The 25,414-nt window shown below is 48.0% G+C and overlaps 2 protein-coding genes across 5 annotated transcripts in view; one reads left to right on the top strand and one right to left on the bottom strand.

The window, feature by feature from the left end:
• The window catches only part of CDS1 (CDP-diacylglycerol synthase 1), a 287,455-nt gene that overhangs the window by 43,762 nt on the left and 218,279 nt on the right, over window positions 1-25,414 (bottom strand). The gene's annotated exons all lie outside the window — the stretch shown is intronic.
• On the top strand, window positions 1,426-3,232 carry NKX6-1 (NK6 homeobox 1). Its single transcript, XM_090140076.1, has 3 exons — window positions 1,426-1,984; window positions 2,080-2,252; window positions 2,325-3,232. Exons 1-3 carry the CDS (start codon window positions 1,444-1,446, stop codon window positions 2,574-2,576), a joined length of 966 nt encoding a protein of 321 aa, XP_089996202.1. The 5' UTR covers window positions 1,426-1,443; the 3' UTR covers window positions 2,577-3,232.

Genomic DNA, 25,414 nt, shown 5'->3' with positions numbered 1-25,414 from the left:
AAGGGAAGGGAAGGGAAGGGAAGGGAAGGGAAGGGAAGGGAAGGGAAGGGAAGGGAAGGGAAGGGAAGGGAAGGGAAGGGAAGGGAAGGGAAGGGAAGGGAAGGGAAGGGAAGGGAAGGGAAGGGAAGGGAAGGGAAGGGAAGGGAAGGGAAGGGAAGGGAAGGGAAAGGAGAAGGAGAAGGAGAAGGAGAAGGAGAAGGAGAAGGAGAAGGAGAAGGAGAAGGAGAAGGAGAAGGAGAAGGAGAAGGAGAAGGAGAAGGAGAAGGAGAAGGAGAAGGAGAAGGAGAAGGAGAAGGAGAAGGAGAAAGGAAAAGGGGAAAGGAAAAGGAGAAAGGAAAGGAAAAGGGGAAGGAAAGGAGAGGAGAAGTAAGAGAAACAAAAGGAAGTAAAAGAAAAGAAAGGAGAAGAGAAGAGAAGAGAAGGGAAGGGAAGGGAAGGGAAGGGAAGGGAAGGGAAGGGAAGGGAAGGGAAGGGAAGGGAAGGGAAGGGAAGGGAAGGGAAGGGAAGGGAAGGGAAGGGAAGGGAAGGGAAGGGAAGGGAATAAAGGAAAGGAAAGGAAAGGAAAGGAAAGGAAAGGAAAGGAAAGGAAAGGAAAGGAAAGGAAAGGAAAGGAAAGGAAAGGAAAGGAAAGGAAAGGAAAGGAAAGGAAAGGAAAGGAAAGGAAAGGAAAGAAAAGAAAAGAAAAGAAAAGAAAAGAAAAGAAAAGAAAAGAAAAGAAAAGAAAAGAAAAGAAAAGAAAAGAAAAGAAAAGAAAAGAAAAGAAAAGAAAAGAAAAGAAAAGAAAAGAAAAGAAAAGAAAAGAAAAGAAAAGAAAAGGCAGCGGCGGTGGGCCGAAGACAGAAGTTGGCCGCCGGGGCGGAGCGCGGCCCCCCCGACCCGGCTCAGCTCGGCTCGGCCCGGCCCGGCCCGCGCGCTCAGCCCCGCCCGCCGCCCCGCCCCCGCCCGCCGCCGCCGCCGCCGCGCCCGCTGCCGGCCGAGCCCCGCTAAAGGAGGCAGGAGCGGGGCGGCGCGGCAGTGCGCCCGGAGCTGCGCCCCGAGCTGCGCCCCGAGCCCGCAGCCGGCGGCGGGAGGCGGAGCGGGAGGCGGAGGCGGCGGGCCGCGGCCGGGATGCGGGGCCCCGAGGAGGACGAAGGGGCGGCTCGCGGGGCCCCCGCGCCGCTGTGAGCCCGGAGCCGGCCCGAGCGTCCCTCCCTCCCTCCCTTCCTCCCTCCCGCGGGGCCGTCCGCGCGTCGCAGCGCTCCCTCCGGCCGCGCACAGCGCTCGCGGGGCGGCCGCCGCGGCGCAGCCCCGATGCCCGGCGGGGCGGCGGGGCCGCCGCTCGGGCGCGCAGCCGCTCCCCGCTGAGAGCCGCGCTGGATGCGGGGGACGGGCGGCGGGGCCCCGCGGCGCTAGGGCCCGCCCGGGGCGGCTCGGCGGCGGCGTCGGCCGGCGGGCGGCGGGGCGATGCTGGCGCTGGGGCAGACGGACGGCGCGCCCCGGCAGGGCGCCTTCCTGCTGGGCAGCCCGCCGCTGGCCGCCCTGCACAGCATGGCCGAGATGAAGGCGCCGCCGTACCCCGCGTACCCCGCCGGGCCCCCCTCCGCCTCCTCTTCGCCCGCCTCCGCCTCCGCCTCGCCCTCGCCGCCGCTCGGCTCCCCCGGCCCCAAGGCCGCCGCCGCCGGGCTCTCGGCGCCGCTCTCGGCCGCCACCCCGCACGGCATCAACGACATCCTGGGGCGGCCCTCCGCTCCGCCGCCCGCCGCCGCCCCGCCGCCGCCCGCCGGCCCCGCCGCGCTGCTGGCCGCGCTGCCGCGCTTCGGCAGCCTCAGCCCGCCGCCGCCGCCGCCGCCGCCGCCCGCGCTCTACTTCGGCGCCGCCGCCGCCGTGGCCGCCGCCGGGCGCTACGCGAAGCCGCTGGCCGAGCTGCCCGGCCGGGCGCCCATCTTCTGGCCCGGCGTGGTGCAGGGCCCGCCCTGGAGGGACGCCCGCATCGGCTGCGCGCCGCGTGAGTACCGCGGGGCCCGGGGCCGCGCGTCCCGAGCGAGCGGAGCGGAGCGGAGCGGAGGGTAACGCGCGCGCGTGTGTTTCCCCCTCCGGCAGATCAAGGCTCGATCCTGCTGGACAAGGACGGCAAGAGGAAGCACACGCGGCCCACCTTCTCCGGGCAGCAGATTTTCGCTCTGGAGAAGACTTTCGAGCAGACCAAGTACCTGGCGGGCCCCGAGCGGGCGCGGCTCGCCTACTCGCTGGGCATGACCGAGAGCCAGGTGAAGGTGAGCTGGGCGGCCCGGGGGGGGCGGCCCGGGGCGGCGGCGGGGCCGCGCGGTGACGGCGCGGGGCCGCAGGTGTGGTTCCAGAACCGGCGGACCAAGTGGCGGAAGAAACACGCGGCCGAGATGGCGACGGCCAAGAAGAAGCAGGACTCGGAGACGGAGCGGCTGAAGGGCGCCTCGGACAACGAGGACGACGACGACGACTACAACAAACCCCTCGACCCCAACTCGGACGACGAGAAGATCGCGCAGCTGCTCAAGAAACACAAACCGGGCGCCGGGGGGCTGCTGCCGCACCCCGCCGAGGGCGAGGCCTCCGCGTAGCCCCGCGCACATGTACAGATGTATTTTTCTACGCCCCGAGCGGCCGGAGCCGGACTGCGGGCTCGCGCTCTCGTAGGGTCGCCGGATGCGGCCGAGCCGGGCCGGACCGCGGCGTCGTTATGGTAGGGTTGCCGGCGGCGGGGCCACCTGTTGAAGGCTCTTTGTAAATAGCCCGCGGTCCCGGCTGTGAATAGCGCCCGTGTACGATACCTTCGTTTTGTTTTTTGTACGGCCGCCGGGCCCCGCGGACTGGGGGGGGACCGCCCGCATGGCGCTGGGGTGCGGGGCCCGAGGCCGTGCCGTAAGGGAGGAGAGAGAAAGAAACCCCAACGGAGCGGAACTCGCGCTGGTGGGAACTGGCGGAGCCGCTTTCGGGCGGAATATAAAAATCCATTTAGTTGCTGTCATTGAATTTAAGGTGTGTTTTCCTTTTGTATCATACAGAATACTATAGAATGTAAATTGTTTTCTTCTTTTTTTTTTTTTTTTTTAAGCTAATAACGATGATCTATCGTGACATAGCGTCTTAACCTTTATTAATTTATATTAAAACCAATTCGGTTTGTAAAGAGAAGGAAAAGCCCTTTGCAAGCCCCGTTCGATGTAATGCACTTTCTGTTCGCAAACAAAACAACGATAAAACCAATTAAACCCTTCTCCCGCCGTCTGCTGCCTTCATCGGGGGTACGGAGCAATAGGAAGAGTGCGGGGTGGAGAGGGGGGCGAAGGGGAGCACAAAAGCACAAATGCGGGGCCGAGCGCGGAGAGCGGCGGGGGAGGAAACACTGCGCAGCCGGCGCTGTGCCCGCCGCCCCGGGAACGGCACGGGATGGAGCGCGGCCACGGCCCCGGGGCAGCGTCCTGCCGGCCCGTCGCGTCGGGCTGTAATCCATGCCCGTGCCGTGCCATTTGGGTATTGCTCGGAAATTTTTTTTTTTTCTTTTTATCATTATGAAAGTGCATTCTTTTTAATTCGCCGCGGCCAAATACGAGCCCCGTTGCTCAAAAATTATAGCGACTATTAGAGTAACGTACGGGCGCCGCGCTCTCACCGAATAAAAACCTACGGAGAAAGCGGCGGGGTCACGGCGGGAGCAAACGCTCGGCTAAATGGGCACTCATCGCCCATCCCGCACCCCACACCCCAAATCCCGCACGTAATGAGGGCCATCCCAACACCCCCCCACACCCCCTCTCCGCCGCCGCCCGGTAATTGAGCAGATCTATTAACTTGTTACACTAGATTTGTTTAAAGAGACTATTACACAGTCATTTAATCAATTTGTTCCACTGGAGGTCCTGACTTATGAGACACTCGCCGTATGATTCCTTAATGACTGAATTAATTTGTTTTAATAAAACCAACATTGTGTACGAGCGCGTTTCGAGAAATGCCATTTCGGAGGCGCTTCCCTCGATTCGCTCTTCTCTACGGTTTGTCAAAGTCCGGAGCCGCCGTCATAAGCCGCACGGACGGGGTATTTTTCTTTTTTATAGCGTCATTAATTTAATATGGATCATTAGTTCTTTATACACACGCATGTTCTGACAAATGTACCCAATGAATAATGCACCTAATGCGTTCGGGCTCAAATGCATCACGCCGTAAACAGAAACCGACGCACGGCGGCGGCGCTCGGATTGGCACCGGAGCGGGACGGGGCGGCGGTACCGAGCTCCGCGGCTGCGGGGAAGGGAACGGAAGGGAGCTGGGAACGGGACGGGTGCGCCGAGGTGCGGCTGCCGAAATGCTCGCGTAAAGTTAACGGCGGTACGCGGCGGGGTCACAGGGCCAATCTAAGGTCGTTTGAATTCCGCCCGGGGGTTAATTAGATCACTGCATTAAAGCAGAAATAGACTATCCCCAACTATCCTCTAACGACCACAGGCAGATTTTTTTTTTTTTATACGTATATAGATATACCTCCTCGTGGCTCCCTTTATGAGTAGGATGCAGGATGTGCATCAGCAACGAAATCCTGCCGTCAGTTCCTCAAATCACGACAGAGCGCAGCTCCGGCCCGACGCGGCCTTCGGGCCGTGTCCCTCCTCTGCCACTTTCGAAGCCGCGCACCCCGCGTTCCCCCACTCCATCCCCGCCCCACGCACACGGCCGCCGTTTCCCAGGCTGGGGAGCGGCGGCCACCGCGTCCCCCACGGGCGCGGAGTTCCGCAGTTCAACGGGTGCGAGCCCTCGGAGCCCGCAATCGCACATTATCCCGTCCGGAAAAGGAGCTCCCGGGCCGGTAAATATCACCGAGCTCTGCTCACAGAGGGGCGGCTTTAGTGAGGAAAACGAGGGGAGAGGAAAGCGGAGCAGAGCCGCCGGCTCGGAGCCCTGAAGCCCGGAGCCGCCTTCCCCTGCTCTGGGGCCGACTTCTCTCTGGATGGAGCTGTTCCGCTGCGCGTCGGGGAGGCGGCAGCTTCGGTGCCTTCAGCTCCGGGAAACCCGAACCCGGCCGCAGCCTCTCAGCCCGCACCGCCCGCGTAATCCCTCCCGAGCAACTTCCCTAGGCGAGACCTTCAGCCGCTTTGCCTATGGGGCAAAGCTTCGCTTTGACAGAGAGACGCATTCCCGGCAAACGTTTCTTTGGAAAGGCAAATTCCTAATCGGTTTCACATCTGCACTTCACAGCGCCGGGCTAGGAATCAGGGTTCGCCGTACCGCCGGGCTAGGAATCAGGGCTCGTATCGATTGTCACACTGGGGGCACCGGGTGCGTCCCCCACACGCGGGAATATCGCTCTGAGTTATATTTCCAACAACGCCAGCCCGCCACAACGATTGCCAAAGAGTTTTGAATCTATCTGTTCCCCCACTCCGCTTTTCGACAGGAGCGCGGCTGGATCTCTTAGGAAGCAGGGCGATGCAACGGCACAACCAGGGATCGGCGGGCAGAAAAGCACAGAACAGGAGCTCTGGAGCCCACGTGCTGGGCACAACTGCAGAAACCTGCCCGGTCACCAACGAGATTTCTGTAATAACAGCAGGAAGCAACAACAGCACCGTGGTACACAGAGAGAGAACAACAGCAGGAACTCCCTGAGATCAGCCCCTTCTTTGGGTCTGTCCCGATACCCAGCACTGCTGCTGCGAGCTGGACTCGGTGATCCCCATGAGTTCCTTCCAACTCGGGCTGTTCTCTGGCTCTATGAAAGCAGAATCAAGTTTGCCAGCTATTTACAACTGGGAAAAGGCTGCGTTTGTTGCACAATTTACTTCTAATAATTCCACCAGCTTTGTGAGGAGGGTTTCATTCGTTAGGGTGTCAAGGAGGCTGCCTCGCCCCCATCTTTAGCAGGATGCAGTTCATGGGCAGCGGGGAAGAAGAAATCATCGGATCCTCTTCCTGCCCAGGCCCCACAGAAGTACTTCTGGAACGCATTTCCCAGAATCTCACTGAATCCCGTATGTCTGAAACATGGGACAGGCTGGGTGCAATAGCCAAAAACTGACTGAGCAACACAAAGCCCTGTTAGCAGAACCCCCCTCACCCCACGGTGTCACCCCCTGAGCATCTGGGCAGCGACTCCTTCCCATGACAACATCTTCCTCATTCTGGCAGAGTTGTCCCTTCCATGGGAAGAAAAATCCTCCAGTCTAAGACACACGTACATAGGATAAACGTATACCTAACACGTATCTAAAACCAACCTTTACACATCTGAGCACATCCCTGCACACATCTTTATTAGAACAGCTGTTAATTGCCTGAGGTCCCCGAGGAGGCCACCAGAAAGATTGCCGGGGCCCCGCTGGGACCCAACAGAATACCTGGGCTGGTTAAGGTGCTCTGGAGCTGTGTGAATCAGAAGGAAAACAGCTCCCCCTACCCATTTTATTAGAAGGCAATAAAATCTGGTGGTGTCTCATTAAATTTAATGAGCCTTCATAAAATAACCATTACGCCGTGGAGGTAATGAAAAGAATAACTATGATGGTTAGTAAATAAACCAGCAAGGGGGATGCTGTTCAATGTCCCAGATACCCACAGGGTGCCACACCGGTAAATAACTCTCAGAGTGAACTCCACTCCTTTGCACCCTTCTGCATTCTCCTCTATCCCAGTGCTGGGCACTTCTTTCCTCCCATATGACATCAGTGTGCTCAGTGCAGCAGTGTTTGTTTTTATGGTGCTGTAGGCTATGTAGGTAACTGCCAGCACTAAATGTACTGCTCTGAAGCTTCTTTAAAATCTGTGCTCACTTCTGAACATGTCACTGCAGAGGTTTTGGGGACAAACTCCTCAGTTGGAGTAAGTATATGCACATATTCATATCACAGTGACAGATGAACAAGAATCCAATATCACAGTCCAAATTCCAGGTCTTCCTTCTCCAGCACAAAATACCCAAGTGCTGGAGCTCCATTTGCCCACGGTTTTTATATGAACATATCACACAGTTGTGCTCTTCCACACAGACTGCTAACAGAGATGGTTATCTTCCTGACACTTACACTGCCCACCCGCCCTGCTGATTCTTCTCTCCCAGCCCGAGGGATGAGCCCTTTGCCTGACTCACCAACCTCTCCTGAGCAGACTGGGTGACAGTGCCATTTTATGGGAGAGGCAATGCAATTTTTGTCGAATTATAAATATTGCAGCCCTACTCCTTCCCCCTCCTCCCCAACTCTCCCCGCCACAGCAGTTCCCAAAGACATGTAAACCTATAGTGTTATTGCTCCCTAATCTAGCCGAGGTGATGAAATGGTGCCAAAACTCGCACTGCAATTTCATCAGCATATTCATGAGTCGCACTTTTGCAGTGTTGCAGAAACAACACAAATTGGTTTGTGAATTGTGAACTCCCCCTTCTTCCTCGTCGTCTTTTTCTTCGGAATGGCAAATTGAGGATTAGCGAGGCGAGTGTGCGTGGGTGACTTTGGGACCCGACAGCTGAAGTTTGTTCGTGTGCCTCTCTGCCTTCCACCCTGCTTTCTCCCCTCAGCCGGCACTGCTTAACAGAGGAGCCGGGATCGGGGCTGCAGACCCATTCCGAAGGCTGGATGTGAAGCGCATCCTGCACGGCAAGCTTTCATGTGGAGCTTGATTTAATTTTTCTGCAGAAAGATCACTTTAGACTTGCATTGTTCCCGTGAAATAATGAAACGTTACTGATTTAATTAGAGCTCAGTTTTTCAGCCTGTGCTTTCTGTATTGTTGAAATTGTGTTTAGCATGGGACAAACCTATCAATAGATAAAGCAATTTAAAAGACACAGCCACAGAATATATTCTCTTCTCCTTTCCCTTTGCCAGTTTCAATTCATTGCTCAATTTAAGGACGGAAATAATGTTTGTCAAAGAGTACCTGACACATGAATTCCACAAAATAAAAAAAGGCAGAGAAAGAAAGATAAAGGAAAAAAAAAAAAAAAAAAAAAAAAAAAAAAAAAAAAGAACTGCATCTCCTGCTTGTGTGCTTAACCCATTTATGGTACAATATACAGATAATCCAATCTGCTCTCAAAAACAAGGCTTGCGCAGTTGCACTATTTCACAACGGTTCCTTTAAACTCGATAGCTTTCTTCTATTTTCTTTTTCCTTGAACTGAGACACCTCTCTGAGGTGTTATGTCAGGGTCCTCAATGAAATTTCAGAAAACCCCCAAGGATGCCCCAGGACAGAGCAGCACAGGGCAGTGCTGTGCCCAGGAGCAGGGCAGGACCAGCGCCTCGCTCCAGGCTAAACTCCCACCGAAGAACAAAACCAGAATGGGGATATCTGCATTTTGCTCATTCTGGGAAAAAACAAAACAAAACAAAACAAAACCTGAAACATAGGTTTTGTCATTCAATTACCTGCTGATTCCTTCCCTGCAAGGCTGGTGAGAAATAACCAGGGAGCACCAGTTGGACTCACAAGCCCTACCAGACAACCAACACAAATGCCTCAGTTTCCTAACACATACTTGAACACGAACAAAGAGTGTTTTTATCTCAATTTGAGGCACGCTGATTGAAAGCTACCTCCACTTGCATAATGTACACGGCAAAGTTAGTCCAAATGAAGAACAAAATCCAGAAGGGAAAATCCTTGAGAATTCACAGCCTTGATTCAAGGGCATATTGTAGATATATAGCATGTCACCTCTAATGTCATCCCCAGTAGCAGAGTGGGCAGATTTGGAAAATAACTTATCTTGTGCAACAACAACTGCACCAGTTTTGTGTCGCTGCTGGAGCTGTAAGATTTTCTTACTGACTCCCAGAGGGACTAAGGAGGGCTTCTATAGGGTGAGGCTTTTTTTCACGGTCCTGTTTTCTGTAAAGGAAAGAAGACTTCCCAAGTGATCTGACATCCACCCTTAAATTACTTCCCAGTGCAGAGTGTCTGTATCTGCGCTGGATAGTAGGAGACTGCTCGTTTCTCATATTGATTTACACAAGGCAGGGTAGTGAACGTACAATTAATAGCTGACTTCATTGCAAGCCAGCTGTTAGCCCCATAATTTACAATGGTAACAGTTAAAGAATAAGAAGAATTATACTTGTAGAAACTGTATTTCTGTATTTTAAAGGTCAAACTCAACTTCTACTAGGGTTGGTAGAGATTCCTATTGAGTGAAAACAATGCTGCATCCTGACATGTGCAGCTGTGATTGTCACCTTTTATGGCAAGAGTAACTTGCATGGGACTTTGCATAAAAACAGGGAGTTTCTCTAAGCAAAACCTGGAAAGGATAAGCAAGAGCAACAGAAGCATCAGGCAGAAACGCACCGTGCTGACCCCAAGCCAGGTCTGTGTGCCTGATTTTGGCAATACAAGGTCCGACTCAGGCTCTGAGGTGCTTTGCACATGTCAACTATGAATCGTCAAAATGCCAGTGGAAATATTGCCATTATGTTTTGCTCTAGAGAGACACTAGTAGATGAAAGGAGAGGGAATGCAGCACTTTCAAAAGTGTGTATGTGGACGCTTGCTCTGCAGAGCCTGTCCTCAAATCCAGTTTTGAGGAGATGGCAGCTCTGAGTCCTTGCTGGAAGCACTGGGTATTCCTCTGCTGTCTGCACAAGGCAAACAAGCTCTCATTTTCCAGTTATTAAACCAAGCTGTGCTGAGTTGTTCCTTTTTGGACTACTAAGACAATGCATACTTTGTATTGATCCTGGTTATATATTGTCTGTGTGTATGTGACGAAATAAATCCCTGCAACACAGCCTAGCACTGCAGCTGACAGATGAATTTATTGACAGAGCCTTCCTCGATACACCAGGTCAAATTTTAAACAGCATTTCATTTGTTGATGCCCTTGAAGCTAAGGTATGATTTTCCTGTGTCACCCTATTGGGAACTAATAGTGGAGGCTCACACATTAGGACTTTGTGTGTTTTCAACACACTGTCCACAGTTTCTGTAAACAGGACTAGGAAGTTAAATGCTACACGCGGTAAATAAAGAGGGTCTGATAACCTAAAGGTGGCCATTACTTCACACATTCTTTGCTCTGCTGTCACCAGTGCTGCAGGAAATATTTAGGAGATAAGAGAGGAATGCACCTTTCATGGGATTGAAGGCCAATGCCCCACTCTGGCAACCACACCTGGGAAAAGAGACCTGGCATGGTTTTGGCAGCTACAAGAACGTGGCAAAGAAAATCTAAACATCAAAAACATGAGCCTGTGCCTACCTAGCTCCTCATTCCAGGTCTGTTAATGTGGAAGACAAAATACCCTTATCCAGACCGAGCTGCAGGGCTTTCTGAAGCCATCAGTTGTTTAAACACGTTCTGCCGCTGCGTGGCTATTTCTGGATGTGGACGGGAAGGAAGATGAAGTCCTGCCAGGGAACATTGCAGAGCACCTGAGAGCCGAACATTTCTGGCCTTATGAGGTAGACTCAAAAGCGCGGGACATCTTGCAGGAGCTCTGAAGGAGCGTCTGCACTTGGTGGCTCACCAAGCAAGGCATTTCCCAGCAGTTCAGTTGGCTCTGGCCAGGCCACAGCAACATGACAAGGGCATTTGTCAATGCCATCAGTTTGCACATCAGGATTAGCTTGCAGTACATTTCGGACTAAAACAGAACAAACCCTGGAAAGCCTGCCTGGAGCTGGGGAGAGGGCGCCTGCATGTTTGCACGGGTCCTTCCATGGCTTACTGCTAGCATCCCGCCATGGCGCGCTGCAGGGAACGGAGCCAAGCACAACAGCCAGAATAATAAACAGAAATTCCACACGATTACAAGAAAAGTTTCTCAGAGTTAATATTAGGATGAGCAGCACACTGGGTCACAGGCTGAATTAACCCAAAAAGAATGGGGTATGATTTTAAATAACTTTTCCAGTGCCTGACTACAGCTGAATGCTCCTATGATCCAGGGGAAAATACGTACGTTCTTGCTGTACACGTCGTTATTTTTGCATGCTTTACAGTGTTGCTCATTAAAGAGTTTAAACCTCAATTATTTTCCTCATTGACCTTAAAGAAGTGATTGGTCTTCCTTGCTTAGGACAGTGGGGATGCAAGGAATTTGAATTCAGCAGACAAGGGAATGAAGTCTCAGTGGGTACTTCCAAGGTGAGGAACTGAAGGTCACAAACAGAGGCTGCAGGTAGGTCCTCCTATAAGGAGGGCTCTGCTCATCACACGGTCAGAACTCAATATTCCACCTCTGTAAAAGGTTTCTGGTAAGATGCTTCCATCGTATTTCATTACAGCCAACTTGTGAAAAGGATTGGAAAAGAGGAAGCTAGGCAAAGGAAGGACAAGCAGAGGACACTTTTCAAGCTTTCTGTGCCCCAGAGGGTAGAGAAGCTTGATTTGGGACACAGGGAAGAGATAGCAGAGGTGCTGCACCAACAGATGTTCCCATTGCGTCTTCAAAAGCCGAACTGAGGTCTATTTGCAGCTCATCTCAGAGAACCATAGAACCATTAAGGTTGGAAAAGACACTTTTAAGATCATTCAGTTCAAAGTCAACCCACCCTCACCATGCCCACTAACCACGTCCCTCAGTGCCACATCTCCAGGTTTCCTGAACATCCCCAGGGACAGTGACTCCACCACCTCCCTGGGCAGCCCATGCCAATGCACCGCCACTCTTTCTAAGAAGAAACATTTTCGAATAACCAACCTAAACCTCCACTAGAACAACATAAGTCCATTACTTCTCGTATCACCGTTACTGGGAGAAGAGCACCATGCTAGATTCTCCTCTCAGGCAGCTATAGAGAGCCATAAGGTCTCCCCTGAGCCTCCTCTTCTCAGACTGAACAATCCCAGGGAAGTATCTCTTTGAGCAAGAAAATGAGATGCCGCATTTTTCCTCTTTCCAAGAGGGCTGAGTCCCTTTATCATGGGTTTTATTACCATAATGATGATTTTAGGATTAAAAACTAGAATGGGGGAATTATCAAAGGAGATGAAGTTCCTTGCCAATGAGATTAATAGCATCAACTCAGAACAGGAGATCCCATGTTACAGCTTGTGGCTCGTTCTTTGGATGTATTCATCCAGTTAATGGACAGCAGACTTTTGCTTAGAAAAGTATGTGCCCAAAGCCAAAGTTTTGCCTTTTATCTTGTTATCCTCTATTTGGGGATTAGGTGTCTGTTCATTTTTTTAGCTGGAACCACACTACTTTCTCTTTTGCTGATTGTTTTAGGTTCTTCATAGGTCTTATTCCAGATCTAAATTAGGGGCTTTGAAGCTTTTGAATGATTAAAAAATATAACATGTGACTTAAGACTGCTTCCTCTTGGAGTCCACCCTTGGGTAAAGTGTGTGCCCACAATGGGCATGTCCTGTCATGGTTTCAACATCATTTTTCTGTGAAGGCGCAATGACAATTTCAATAATGGTGTGCTCACCAACAGAAGCCTACCTGGTGTGCAACATCAAGGTGTAAGGCAGGAGAGCTCTACCCGCCCCTCACTTGTACCAAGGAGAGCTCATACACCCTGCTCCTCAGGTTACTTATTCCCAACAGATAAACTGCACCCACAGAAACTGAATCACAATTTCTGTGGCTGTCGCTCAGGCAGACGCCTGATCCCCTCCTAGCACTCCCTGATCCTGGCAGCTCTGCAAGGATCATACTTCCAGCAGACAAACTGTTCTTAAATAGCTTTCCCGACTGCATTAGGCACAAGCAGCACTTGCTTCTATTTTGGGCTTGCCAACCCTCACGGAAAGCCCTACATGATTTCATCTGGATGCAGCCAACAGAGCCGCACAAGGACTTTAAAGGATTCCACAGAAGGCGCTCAACTGAGTATCTGACTTTTCTAAGCTGTTTCTGCCTAACCCCAAATGTAATTTTAATACTCTTCGGGGCAAGGTGTAAGCGTATGTGGTTTACCCACACCTCCTGCTGGGAGGGAAAATGAGATGAGAAAGGTTTTGCCCAAAGATTTCTGTTGCATTATGTCACACATTTTCCTGACGCTCTCCTCCTTTTCGAGATCGATTCCCTCCCAATGGCTGTTCCTATTCCAGCGCGTTTCCACACTTACGTCCGATCGATCAGGGCCCAGGCGTTCCCTAACAGGATGTTCTTCTTCTCCTCACTGTCCGACGTTTATCTCTGTGTAACCGAATGGAAATGCCCAGAAAATATACAGGGGGTTTTGTTAATATTGTTTGCTTGTTTTGCTCTCCCTACCAGCAACAAAAGAGTTGTCAGAAGTAATGTTTATAATAATTTAACGGATTATTTGCTTATTAGATATTAATCATTCTGCCGCGGCTGGGGCCCGTGGTGGTGCTCCTCTCCTAGAACAGCGATTCTGATCTCAATTAGATTATGTCTCTCTCCTTTACCTCCCCATAAATCATTCCGGCAAACTGAAATTAACAGCTACTGGAGCGCATTAATAATCTGCCTCACACATTGGAAAATGCATTAGCCGGAACCCTCCCATCACTCTGACTGTTAAGCACATCATTTTGTTTATGAAATATAAACATTTCATGGAAGAGCTCTCACACATTTCTCTGGGCCTTGTGACAGCTAAAATGATTGCCCGCAATTGCCAGTCAGTCAAGCGCCCAAATAAAGTTTGTTTAAAGCCATGGCTCTGTGACCGCCCTATTTTCTCAGGCATTTAAAAGCCTAGATTTAAAATAAAATTCCTCTTTATCTGGGGAGAATAGAAAAAAGAATATCTATAGGAGCTGCATGGTGACAGATGTACGGTTTGCAAAGGCTCTAGGTTTCAATATTTGATTTTGCTTCACGCAGGAAGAAGCGCTGCCAAATTCTCTGCAAAATAAAGCTCTGGAATAATTTAAGGATGATCTAATCAAAACGTTTAGTTTCTGACAAAGTGACATTCGGCCCTGCATGCTGAGTAACGTTACATTTAAACACTCAGTGCCCTATTACAAAGGGACGTTCGAAGAAGAAACATACACAGTTCCATTTCTAAACGAAATAGGAAAATGCACCACATCAAGAGCATCACCGTGGTGCATTACGACTACACTGAACTTTCAGGGTGGTGGTCTTGCAAAGCAAAAGTCAGCTGGTAATTAAATGAGGCACCAGAGTCCTCACCGCACAGCTCAGCAGCTTCATCTGACACCAGTTCTCAGACTGCCACCAGCTGGGGGAAGCCCTGGTCTCTACCAGACCATAGGCTGCATTTCATCCTGAACAACTCTGCGCACCCTGCGTGTAGTGATGGCACAACTATCCTAACCCAATGAATTCAGTGATCAGCAACTGCCAGGATGAAGATTGTAAAGGATCGATTAAGCAGCAAAAATCAGAGAATGTACCACTGAAATATAGGATCAACTCACATAAATGCTATATGTAGCATCCAAGGAATTTATGCACACATAGTTGTAACAACAAAACTGAGTTAGTATCTGTGGTACAGAGGAGATCCCCACATGCTCTACAGCAGCTTAAAAGGAGGTTGTAGTGAGATGGAGGTCAGCCTCTTCTCCCAGCTAACAGCGACAGTATGACAGGGAATGGCTTCAAGTTGTGCCAGGAAAGTTTAGATCAGGTATTAGGAAACATTTCTTCTCAGAAAGAGTGGTGAAGCAGTGGCACAGGTTGCCCAGGGAGGTGGAAGAGTCACCATCCCTGGGGGTGCTGAAGAGCTGTGGAGATGTGGCACTGAGGGACGTGGTGAGAGGGCAATGGTGGGGGTGGGCTGGCAGTTGGACTTGATGATCTTAAAGGTCTTTTCCCACCAAATAATAATTCTATGAAACTGCCTAACAGCCAGAGGTATTACCTGAACACAGCATAGTAATGGTACAGGGACCTCAACAGCCATTCTCATCACGTCTCTTGATCCTGAAAAGAACAGTAGTACTTGAACCAAAGCTCTGAGCATGTTACAATAAATATTCACCTGTGACTATCTGAACTGAGCAGGAGTTCTCCTGTCCACATGCTTTCTCACCAGCCTCCAGTGAACCCGAAGCAGCACCTGAAGCAGTATCCACCTCACTACAAAAGTTTAATAAACAAACTTTTAAAATGCATGCCTGCTGCATGCTGTAAGCCTTGGTTCCACAGCCCTCCTGAAAGCCAGGCACATGCGTACATCCCCTGCTGAACCGGGGCTCACATGAGCACAGCTGCTCAGGTACTGTACCGGAACAAAGCCGAGGCCTTAAATTCCTGGGGGTACAGGCTGGGTTGTTCTCACTGGGCTGTGGTCATCTGCACAGTGATAAACAATAAATAATTGTAATGAATAGCAATATTTTTTAAATAGAGGAATTAGCTCTTTTAAGATTTAGCTGAGTTTTGTTTATTATTCTCAAAATGCATTCACAGCATATAGAGTAATGTCTCCAGAGGGCTGTTCTGCCGTGGAATATTATGCGACTCTCTATCAATAAATGACACAGCTTTTTACATGTTTTAAGTAAAAAAAAAAATTGCTGCTCCTTGTGGAGTTAGGCAATTAATTGCCTAATTATTTTGTTAAGTGTCACTACTAAAAGAAAAACATTACTGGAGCTTTATGGGCAAACTCTAATCTGAAATAAGGGTGAAATTCTGGGAAAGAGCATATATGCTGTATATCTGCACTATGGTGAAGTATTAAACTCCTAATAAAAATGTCTTTGACTCGGGGAAAACAGAACTTGTTTATCAGAAGCTCGGGGTGAATTTTCCATACTTTTTGCTGGCTCATCAGTATGACCTCTCCCACTTTCCCCCGTGGTGCTCACGTGCATCTCAGCAGAGCTGGCTAGGAGAAAGGGAGAGGGGAATTTTTATTCGGGCAGTGTGCTCTAAGGAATGGTAGCACCTGCACAGTGCTCCCATTGTGGGTCTGCTCTTTCAGAAAGCTCACGTACTCTCTGCTCACTCGACAAAAAGGCTGGGGTGAAGACTTGAAGAAATGGACCTTTGCTATCTGCAGGTTTGGGCTGGGAAAGGCCAGGGGGCCTGTGCATCCAGCTTGTGGCTACTGAGACTGCTATAGAGGACTGCGCCATATAGTTGCCTTCATAAACCGATCAAGCTTCATCTTAAAGCTACCCAGGGCTCCAGTTCCTTCTTTTCATATTAGAAGGCTCTTCCAGTCTTTCATTCCTCTGCTGGTCAGAAATAATGTAATTGCTCAAATCTATTCACAGTGAGTTGAAAGCCATTTGTTTCTGTGCCAATATTGTCCTTTAGATGAAATAGCTCTCTTCTGTTGTGCAATGAGTAGAAGATTTCAGTTTCTCTGAAACCGGCAGTATTTTGGACACATAAGAATTAGTCAGGGGTGATCTGCAACAGATCCAGAGGTTACACAAACACAGACAGATCTGGTGCACAGTACTATTATGACTGCTGGCACACGTTAGCAGATGCTGCCTTACAACTCAACTAAATGCGTCTTAAAAAAATCCTCCAAAGAAACCTGAAATTCCAAGGGAATTTTTTAAATCCAATGTTAGTGGAATAATAAACTGTATGCTCTAAAAAGTCCACTGCTTACACTCAGTAGGAGTCCTTGGGAAAGGTCACCAGCACTTGTAGCATTCCACTGGAAGCCCTGCACTTTAAACAACATAGCACATTTAGATGTGACACTTTGTTCCATCTCCACCTGAACTGGGGTCAAATGACTTTCCTCGCAGCCTTCTACATGCCGGATAGAAGAAGGGCAGAGGCAAGATTTGCTGCAGCCTGCTCCTCTAACCTAGAGTCCCACTCACTCCTTCAGGGAGTCAGCATCCACCTCAACAAGCAGCGGTTGCTTCATATTTATTTTCCTTCTCCTTTCCTGAGACCTGTTGGAAGCTTTTGAGAAATGGCTGCCATATGATGTTTATCAATGTTTTTCTCTCCCTGGGTAGGAGAAAGTATGAGGAACATATTTCATGATGAAGTGGGTTTCTACTTAACAGGACAAAATGAAGGCCAACTCATAGATCAGCATAATATGTCAGAAGAGAAAAGAGTTCAACATATTGTAAATGATATCCAGGTTAAAAAAACACAACGTTGGAAATCGAGATCCTGATTTAGGAAAGTACTCAACGATGTGCTTGAAACTAAGCACATACTTAAGTCCTGGTGAAGCTAAAAGATTTAATTGCTTTCTTCCATTAAAAAGATTACAAAAAAGTATTTTAGTTAGCTGCTTCTTTGCAGTTGCAATGTTTGCTATGCACACAATGTGAACAGAGACAGTGTGGTAGGTTCTCCCCATTGTAAATACGGAAATATCTGGGAAATATCTATGGAAATCTCCCGGAAATATCTAGGAAAGAAAGCAAATATTCCCTGTGATGCATTAACATCAGGATAATAGCAGACAGATCTGTAGGCCTGCAATATGCAAAAAATACAGGGCTGAAACCACAGTTTGATTTCAGCTGGCTGATGAGCGACCCTGAGAGATTGAGGAGAACTCTGCGGCTTCTGAAGTGGAGCAAACACCAGCATCACAGAAGAAATGCAGCCACTGCTGGGGTATGTCTTACAAGGTAAGGGCGGTTTTCACACAGGAAAAATTTGCCAGGAAGTTTCACACTGTGCATCACATCTCTGTCCACCCATGCATTTGTTGGTGTGGGAGCAGAGCAGGCTCTGTCCTCCCAAGGAGCCTTCATAGAATCATTAAGGTTGGAAAAGTCTTCTAAGATCATCTAGTCCAGTACTGCCCACTGACCACATCCCTCAGTGCCATATCTCCACAGTTCTTGAACATCCCCAGGGACAGTGACTTCACCACCTCCCTGGGCAGCCCGTGCCACTGCATCACCACTCCTTCTGAAAAGTTGTTTTTCCTATTATCCAGCCTTTGCTACTGAATTCCAACTCCATTCTTCCTTTGAAACTTTAAAACACCTACAAATTAACTTTGAACTCTTGAACAAAAAAAAAATAGAAACCAAAAGCAAGAACGAAGTCCCACTCCTGCCATACCCAGGGCACAGGGCTTTATTTAACCATGTTCTAAATAAATGACCCAGCTGCTGAAGGCTATTGGTGACACATGCCACACAGGAGCTGGCTGTAGGCAAGGCAGGAGATGCACGTTCCTACAGACACAGCTATACCAGCTCGGCACCCCCTCCCGCACTTGCGGCTCACGCATTACATACCATGCATTTCCGCAAGGACAGGGAAGTGGATGCATCCAATCTAAACATAGGCATTAGCTGTGCAATTGCACAAGCAGATGGCCCCTATGCTGGTCCAGCTACGCTCATTTCCACTCCCATAAATAAAAACATGAGCAGAACAGCCCCACAGAAGTATTTACGGAATAATTTTCAATTGTTGACACCGCCGGGCTAAGCACTGAATGCTAAAGTTTATGATGTATAATGCCTCCGGCTACCACGGCCCCAATTTGGACAAACCTGCCATTAACACCCGTGTGGCAGTTATTTTACTGGGGGTGACAGATTGTGAGGTAGGGAGAGTAATTCAGACTATTACCCAGGTGAAGGCATGAAAGCTCAGTGATATATGAAGACCACTTAAATTCATTGTATCTTGTACATCACATCTTTGATAGATTATAGCTGTGGCATTAAAATGGAAATGGTTTCTCTGAGGCCTGACAGGGGCTGGGGTGACCCGTGACCTCCCTCTGAGGAATGTGACTGACCGAATTATCAGTTAAGAGAAAAATCTATGGGGAATAGACTCACAGTGATGGAGAATCCGCCATGCATATATATATTTTTTAACTTTTGCTCTGATTGAAAGCTGCGCAGCTTAGAGCTCCCCCACCTCCTCCTTTCCCCTGCTCCCCCCAGCCAATCCCAGGCTCCTCCGCTCCGATTTCAGATCGGCAGGGCCCCCAATATTGATTGAAAAATTGTTATTAGAGATAGTAGGTCTTCCTGCATGCTGCCTACTGATTTAATTTGGAAAACATTTAATTTTATGAAGCGGTAAATGATAGTGGCACGCTCTCTCGTGTTAGGGAGCAGCTGGCTCTTTAGCTGCTCGCCGTCACTACTCCCAGGTGTCCTCTTTGCAATCATGTGTTCCCTTCCCCTTTGCTTAACAAGTTATTTCAATTTCTAAACGAATGCTGAACAAGAGAAAGACAACATGCAAATTGAGATCCCAGCCACCATTCACACATGAAAAAGTTCCCCTGGAATTCCCTCAACTCTGCCCGTCCCTCCCGCCCTCCCTCCGCATCTGTCAGGAAAAAACAGGGGCCTTGTTCTCATCAGATTGTTTTTACCAATGACCTGACACCACCATCTATAATTAATTACATCATTTACATTAGACTATTGACTAAACAAATACATAAATCATAGGCAGAGTCAATAGACGCAGACATATTTAATCATGTTCTAAATAATGATTACTGCTCCCATAATGCAATAATTATTTTCAGCAGCTGACTTGAATTAATCTTCTGTCAAAGTGCCATCTGAAAAAAGAAAGTAGACCGCGACGAAGATGAAGAAGGCAGCCCTGGTGAAGGAGAGACCGTCTCGTGCCGCACTCGGCCTCTCCTCTTCTTCACCTCACTCCCCACGGGGCCTGGAGGACGGTCAGCCCCACACCGCACCCAGACCCATATGGGGTTCGGGATGCAGCCTCCACTCGGGCCAAAGGGGCCCAGTTTACACGCGCCGAACGCAGCTGAAAACCAGGCTGAAGTGACCCTGAACAGACACCGCTCTCCGTGGAGGCTAATGCAATTAGGGTGAATTTAACTCTCATTTACTTAAAAGCATTTCAAAAGGCATTTCATTAATTTGCAAAGCACACATCTGGTCTATAGTGCCGGACCGGCTGGCACGCTTTGACCGTGGCAGGATTTCAAAGGGCCTGCAAAGCGGGGCCGTGCTCCTCCCACAAAGCCAGCCTGGGGTGATGGCTCTACATGAGAGCAGCAGAGGATTTCTGGGTGGGATACTTGATGTTTCAGCAGACACGGGAGCACTTTCAGAGAGGGGAAGAGATCTTTTAACAACTTCTCCTGATACAAAAGAAAATTGCATGTTGATTATTGACTAGGCTAGTAAGCAAGCCATTTTGATAACATACAGCTTGATAAAGCCCCACTGCAGCTGAACGCCTACTTTAACAGCAACCCACTACAGCTGTCTCATAGTTCTAGCGTATAGGGGCAGGAATTACCCTACACCAGTCCTGGGCAACGGTTGTGTAATTCTGGAAGTGAGAAACTCTCCCACCTCAGGCAATACCTAGCTTCTTAAAGAAAGAAGGCAGCAAGCCTCTAAACTGATCACAGCAACATTTTTCTTCTGTCTTTTTGCATCATCAAGATACTATAGCCAGCAAATTTGGTCCAACAAAGCATTCTTCATCTTCTGGAACAGAAGTAGCAGTGAACACCAGATTATTTGAGAAAAGGATGGGATTTCTGAACCAGTTCTCTAAATCAAAGCCTCCATTGTTCTAACAAACAAACAAACGAGCCAACCAAAAATCGGGCAAACTTAAACCCTCAGATCTTACTGTCTCAAGTAAGAATTAATTAAATCATAGGCTACTCAATAACGATGTGGCTATATGTGTAGGGCTGATTCTTTCTGTCAGTACACATCTACATGTAACTTGTTTGCTGTAACACCCCTAAATAAGCCTGAGGAGAGGTAATGAATGGCATTTGGATGGGTAGCTTAGTATTCATAGGACTTCACAACACTGCACTTCTGAATGCTTTTCTAAAATAGAAGAATCGGGCGGGCTACACTGAAATATTCATGAAGGATAATGAAAAACAGCCATCAATGACAGTGTTATAGGTTGGTTAATATTGTATGATGAGTGTGTTATAACCATAAATAAACAAGAAGTATAAATGATACTGAATATAAATAATCACTACAAATAATAAATAATAAAAATAGGCTTGAGAGGGAGAAGTGATCGAATCAGGGCAAGCATCAACTACTGAATGGCTTTCCCTTCTACTTCCCAGTCTCAGAAAGCATTCAGAGCTGACAGAGTTATTCTCCTCTCAAAAGCAGAACAATGCAATGCACTGTGCTTCTTTCTCTTTCAACATGCATTAATAGCATTTCCACAGTATGCTATTGTAATAAAAAATAACTATCTTGACCTTTTAGAGGGTACAAAACTTAAATGGGCAATGGGCACAAAGAGAAGAAATCAGAAGACTGTATTGCCAATAATGTTATTTTCTTCACTGGAAATAAAATGAAGGCATCTCAGTGAGCCATCTGTAATTGCAGCTTGCTTCAATGCAATCTTCAGTCTCAGACTTTAATCGTTGGAAGAAAAAAAAAAGCTAATTTTGTTGGTTTTAGAGCTAAAACAGTAAATGCCAGGAGAGGTGAGAGATCTTCAAAAAAGGAAACAAATTAATAAAACGAAAGATAAAGATGCTCCTGCAGCCAAGAGCCTGAGCCGGATGGGGACATGAGAGGCGCTGATGCCCCTCTGGGTCTGCTACTCATCTTATATGAGAAATTACTGAAACCCTCATGTTTCTTTTACAAGCAGAAGAACAGCAGTAAAAAAATTCCTGATGCCTTCTTTTCTCTTTGCAAGTGTTAATGAGAAACAATTTAGCACTGAAGACAGCCAAACCCAGCAGACGTGTTACGTACGGCAGAAATGCTGGACCACAATGTTGAAATTGAGCTTCACAGCTGCACCTTTATAGGACTGATTTAACAACCTTCTCAGAAGTATGGCTCAGAAACAAATGCAATCCTTCAAAACTATTTGGAGGTGCCCCCTTTTTAAACCAATGCCCACTAATGGCTGGATGCACTGAAAAGCTACCCAAAGGATTTTCTGGAAAGTGGGAAAGCTGGAGTGATTGATGTGAAATCCTGTGCAGGTGCACACAGCTAGGAAAACACAGAGTACATCAAGGATGTCACTTTTGCTCACTGTTTCCATGATGCCCTCTGGATTTATCTTATCTAGGTGACCTTCTGTGTCACACCCAATGGCATACCTTAGTACACCATGACATCTAAGCCTTTGAGCCCATTTGCTACCTTGGACAGTCTTCTGCCCCCATCCAGCTCCCACACACATTCACTGACTGCAGAGGGTTGCTGAGAGACTGTGGTGCAGGTGAAGACTTTCTCAGGGAAATGCCTGGCCTGAAGCAGATGATCAAAGCCAATCCATCAGGGCAAAACTGACCCTCCATGAGAACCACCCTGCCTGAGAGTCAATACTTCAACCAGCTGCCTCAAACCAAGTACTGTGTGATCATTCCTAGTCACCTTTGGAAATGTAGATGTTAGACATGTTGTTGAAAGGATTGCTCACAGTATCTGCATTTTTTTTTTTTTTCCCATAAATAAATTCTTAGTCATTTCTTTACAACCTTGCACTGGGATGAGTGCTTTTAGGGACCACTTTCTGTCGATTTGTTTGGCTTAAGAACAACACACATCACATGTAAATGACTCCTCTGTTGATCTTTGCTTTTTCCAAGCTAGAAGGGCAGCCCTGACCAAGTTCTCATTACTGAAGATAATGGCCAAGAAGCGGAGAAGCGTTCCAGCCTTCCTGGCACTTGAATGGGATGCTGGGGGAGTGCTGTCCAACTGATAGAAACAGCACATGGATATGAGCTCACATCCTGCCCCAAAATCCTTAATAAAGAAACAAGGCTCTTGTATCGTAGGCAGAGGTAAGTAGTCAAGTGATATGGCTATTTATAAGCTTTTGTTAAGTCTGTCACTTCCAGCTACGTTTAAAAGCAACCTTTTAAAGTGATGTTTCAGAAACACAGTCAACAGCAAGGCAAGCTGGTCTTAGGCTTGATTAGATTTTGCTCCCTTTACCTTGATGAAACGATGCCTTATTAGCATTCCAAAATGAGTGCATGCTCTAAATGTAAGTGGATTTTAATACAATCTTTTTGAGGAAATGTCAAACTTCATTGGGTACATCTCCTCCCCGCCCTCCTTCTCCTCTGTAACAGCAGAGTTCAGCAAGGAACCGTGCCAAAATAATGAGCGAGGGACAGAGGGAATTTCAGAGTCAAGGTAAAAGATGAGAAATAAATTCTCCCAGCAGCGATATTGCTGCGGATCTGCTGCCATCTGCTTCACTCAGAGCCTTCCCTTTGGTTTTGCTTGGGTGCAGCCAACAAGGCTTTGGCTTCACGTAGTTCTCCTGACTACACCATTGTACATAAAACCACACACTGAATGCTACAGGCTTTGCTGGCACAAAGCGGTACCAACAGTCCCAGCTGCTAGTGCTGGCTGGAAACATGAGCCTAAGCATTGCTTTTTGTTTGCACGCCAGTTTATCTGGGATAGAAGAGGCCTGAGGAGGTTAAAAGTGCCCTTGAAACTGCCACTGGAAGTTGGGGAAGCCTGGACTCTGGAAAAAAAAAAAAAAAAAAAAAAAAAAACAGGCAAAACATATCCCCTTAAATTAAATTAAATATTAACATCCCATGCTTTAGAGCTGCACCGTGAATGTAATATGTGCACTGTTAATGAACCGCAATTTATTTACACCTCAAACAAAGAGTATCCTCACTGCCCTAAAGTAGTTAAATTGCCCTCTTCCTAGTGAAATTTATTGCCATTTAAACATGCCAAAAGGCCATTCTGCCGGTCATTACAATAATCTATCATTTCTGCAACTGCTGGTATCCTGTTCTGTGGTCAAATTCAATCTGAGAAGGGTCAACAGAATTTTTCCACCAAATGCTTCCCTCCTGCCTGTCATCAATTTACTTTTGTCAACAAAAAGGGCATTACTACCGAATGAAATAGAAGATCCCCTTAAGACCTCTGGCAAACAGCGAGAGCTTCTCTGACGTATCGCATCTTTTCTGCCCACAGATGTGTGCGCTCTGACCAGAACTGCACTGAATGCATGAGCAGGAATTTTGTAGCGTGTCAAAGCTCCTTGCACCCCAAAATGCAGTCACATTTGCAAGTACCACAGAGTTGCACAATATTTACAACTTATCTGGAAGAAAATACTTTTCAGAAAGGGACGCAACACAAAGCACACACTGCAATTAAACTCCTGGTGATTAAACACACACACACACACACACACACACCAGGTTCAGGACACCAGTTTACCAGGGGAAGTCCAGCTTTGATCTGCCACTGATGCTTTCCACCTTAAATGTCTCACGTCCCTCCCACAAGTGACTCACTGAAACCTGACTTTGCTGTAAGCACTGGGCAACTCTTGATTAAATTGAGAGCATGGCTCTATTTTGGTTAGGTATCTGTAATTCCAAGGGACTGGTCCAGCGCTGTATATTGAAAATAACAACACTAATAAAAAACACCATGATGTCCATCAATGATTTTTCATTTGCTAGCATCAGGAACCACAAACCCAAGTGAAATCACTGAAGTAACTGCTATCCATCAACACTCCTGCTGTGCAGCAGAGGGATGCCAGCACTGTATCCTGTTCCTCAGTACAACTACTACACAATTATTAGGTAGTGTTCGTAACCCATACCTAAGCCTCACAACAAAGAGCTAACTACCTTTTCATTTACACATACAACACAGGGAGAAATGAAAGGCAAGGAAAGGCGCAATCACAGCAGATGCACTGTTAGAAATTCACCAAGCTTTTAACTTGGATGATTCCTGCTTGCAGAAATAGCATATTGTCCTTGTTTTCCAGCAGTTGGTTCTGGCTAAAAAGATTATGCAATGGCTTATGCTGGATGGGGAGAGAATGCCATTCCAGCTGGTGGCCACAGGAGAGGTCCGATAGCATTTCTTAGTGAAGGAAGGCAAGCAATGGCTGGATGCACTATGACTGGAATAAGCTGAAGCACAACTGAGAAATCAGAGCAAAGAAATGGGAAATGAACACAACTACAAAGCCCTCAAACGCACAGAGTATCTGACGTATTCCCTATCACATTGGCTCCAAGCAGTGCTGCTCAACAAGCAGTTTCAATAGAGTTTCATTCCAGAGGCACTTGCGTGGTACCAGCGGTACTGCTACATTTTTCCTTGGATCAAATCCTTTTCACTATTTTGATTTAACCACATTTACCACATATGTGACAGTTTGTTTATACCATCTTGCCTCTTAGCTCTTTCTTAGGTGGACAAGATGTAGGTATCAACATGGAGTGAGCTTCACTGCTTTCTCCTCATCCTGGATCTCTGTAGCATCATCACCCAGGAGGATCCCTGTTTGTGTTGGCCTCTTTCCAACTGAAAACAAAGTGCCGTTTCACAGCACCGTATGTTTTGATGAACTACTGTACAGATTCAATCCAAGAGCCATTTTTTTATGCCCCAGTGAGTCAAGGAACAGAACTTCCAGGTAGCAAAGATCATGGCTTCTCTTTCTCTTACAGAGCAAAAAATGATTCCTGTTCTGCATCCTCTGTCTTCTAAATCGTTTCTCTGGTCAAACAATAATGGATTTTGCTTCGAAAAGCTCTGAGAGATGCAGGGTGTGGTACTTCCCAAAGCCAA

This window comes from Phasianus colchicus, chromosome 4, assembly GCF_987193195.1.
Source record: "Phasianus colchicus chromosome 4, bPhaCol1.hap1.1, whole genome shotgun sequence".
Lineage (NCBI taxonomy): Eukaryota > Metazoa > Chordata > Aves > Galliformes > Phasianidae > Phasianus > Phasianus colchicus.
This window is presented reverse-complemented; position numbering and strand designations above follow the sequence as displayed.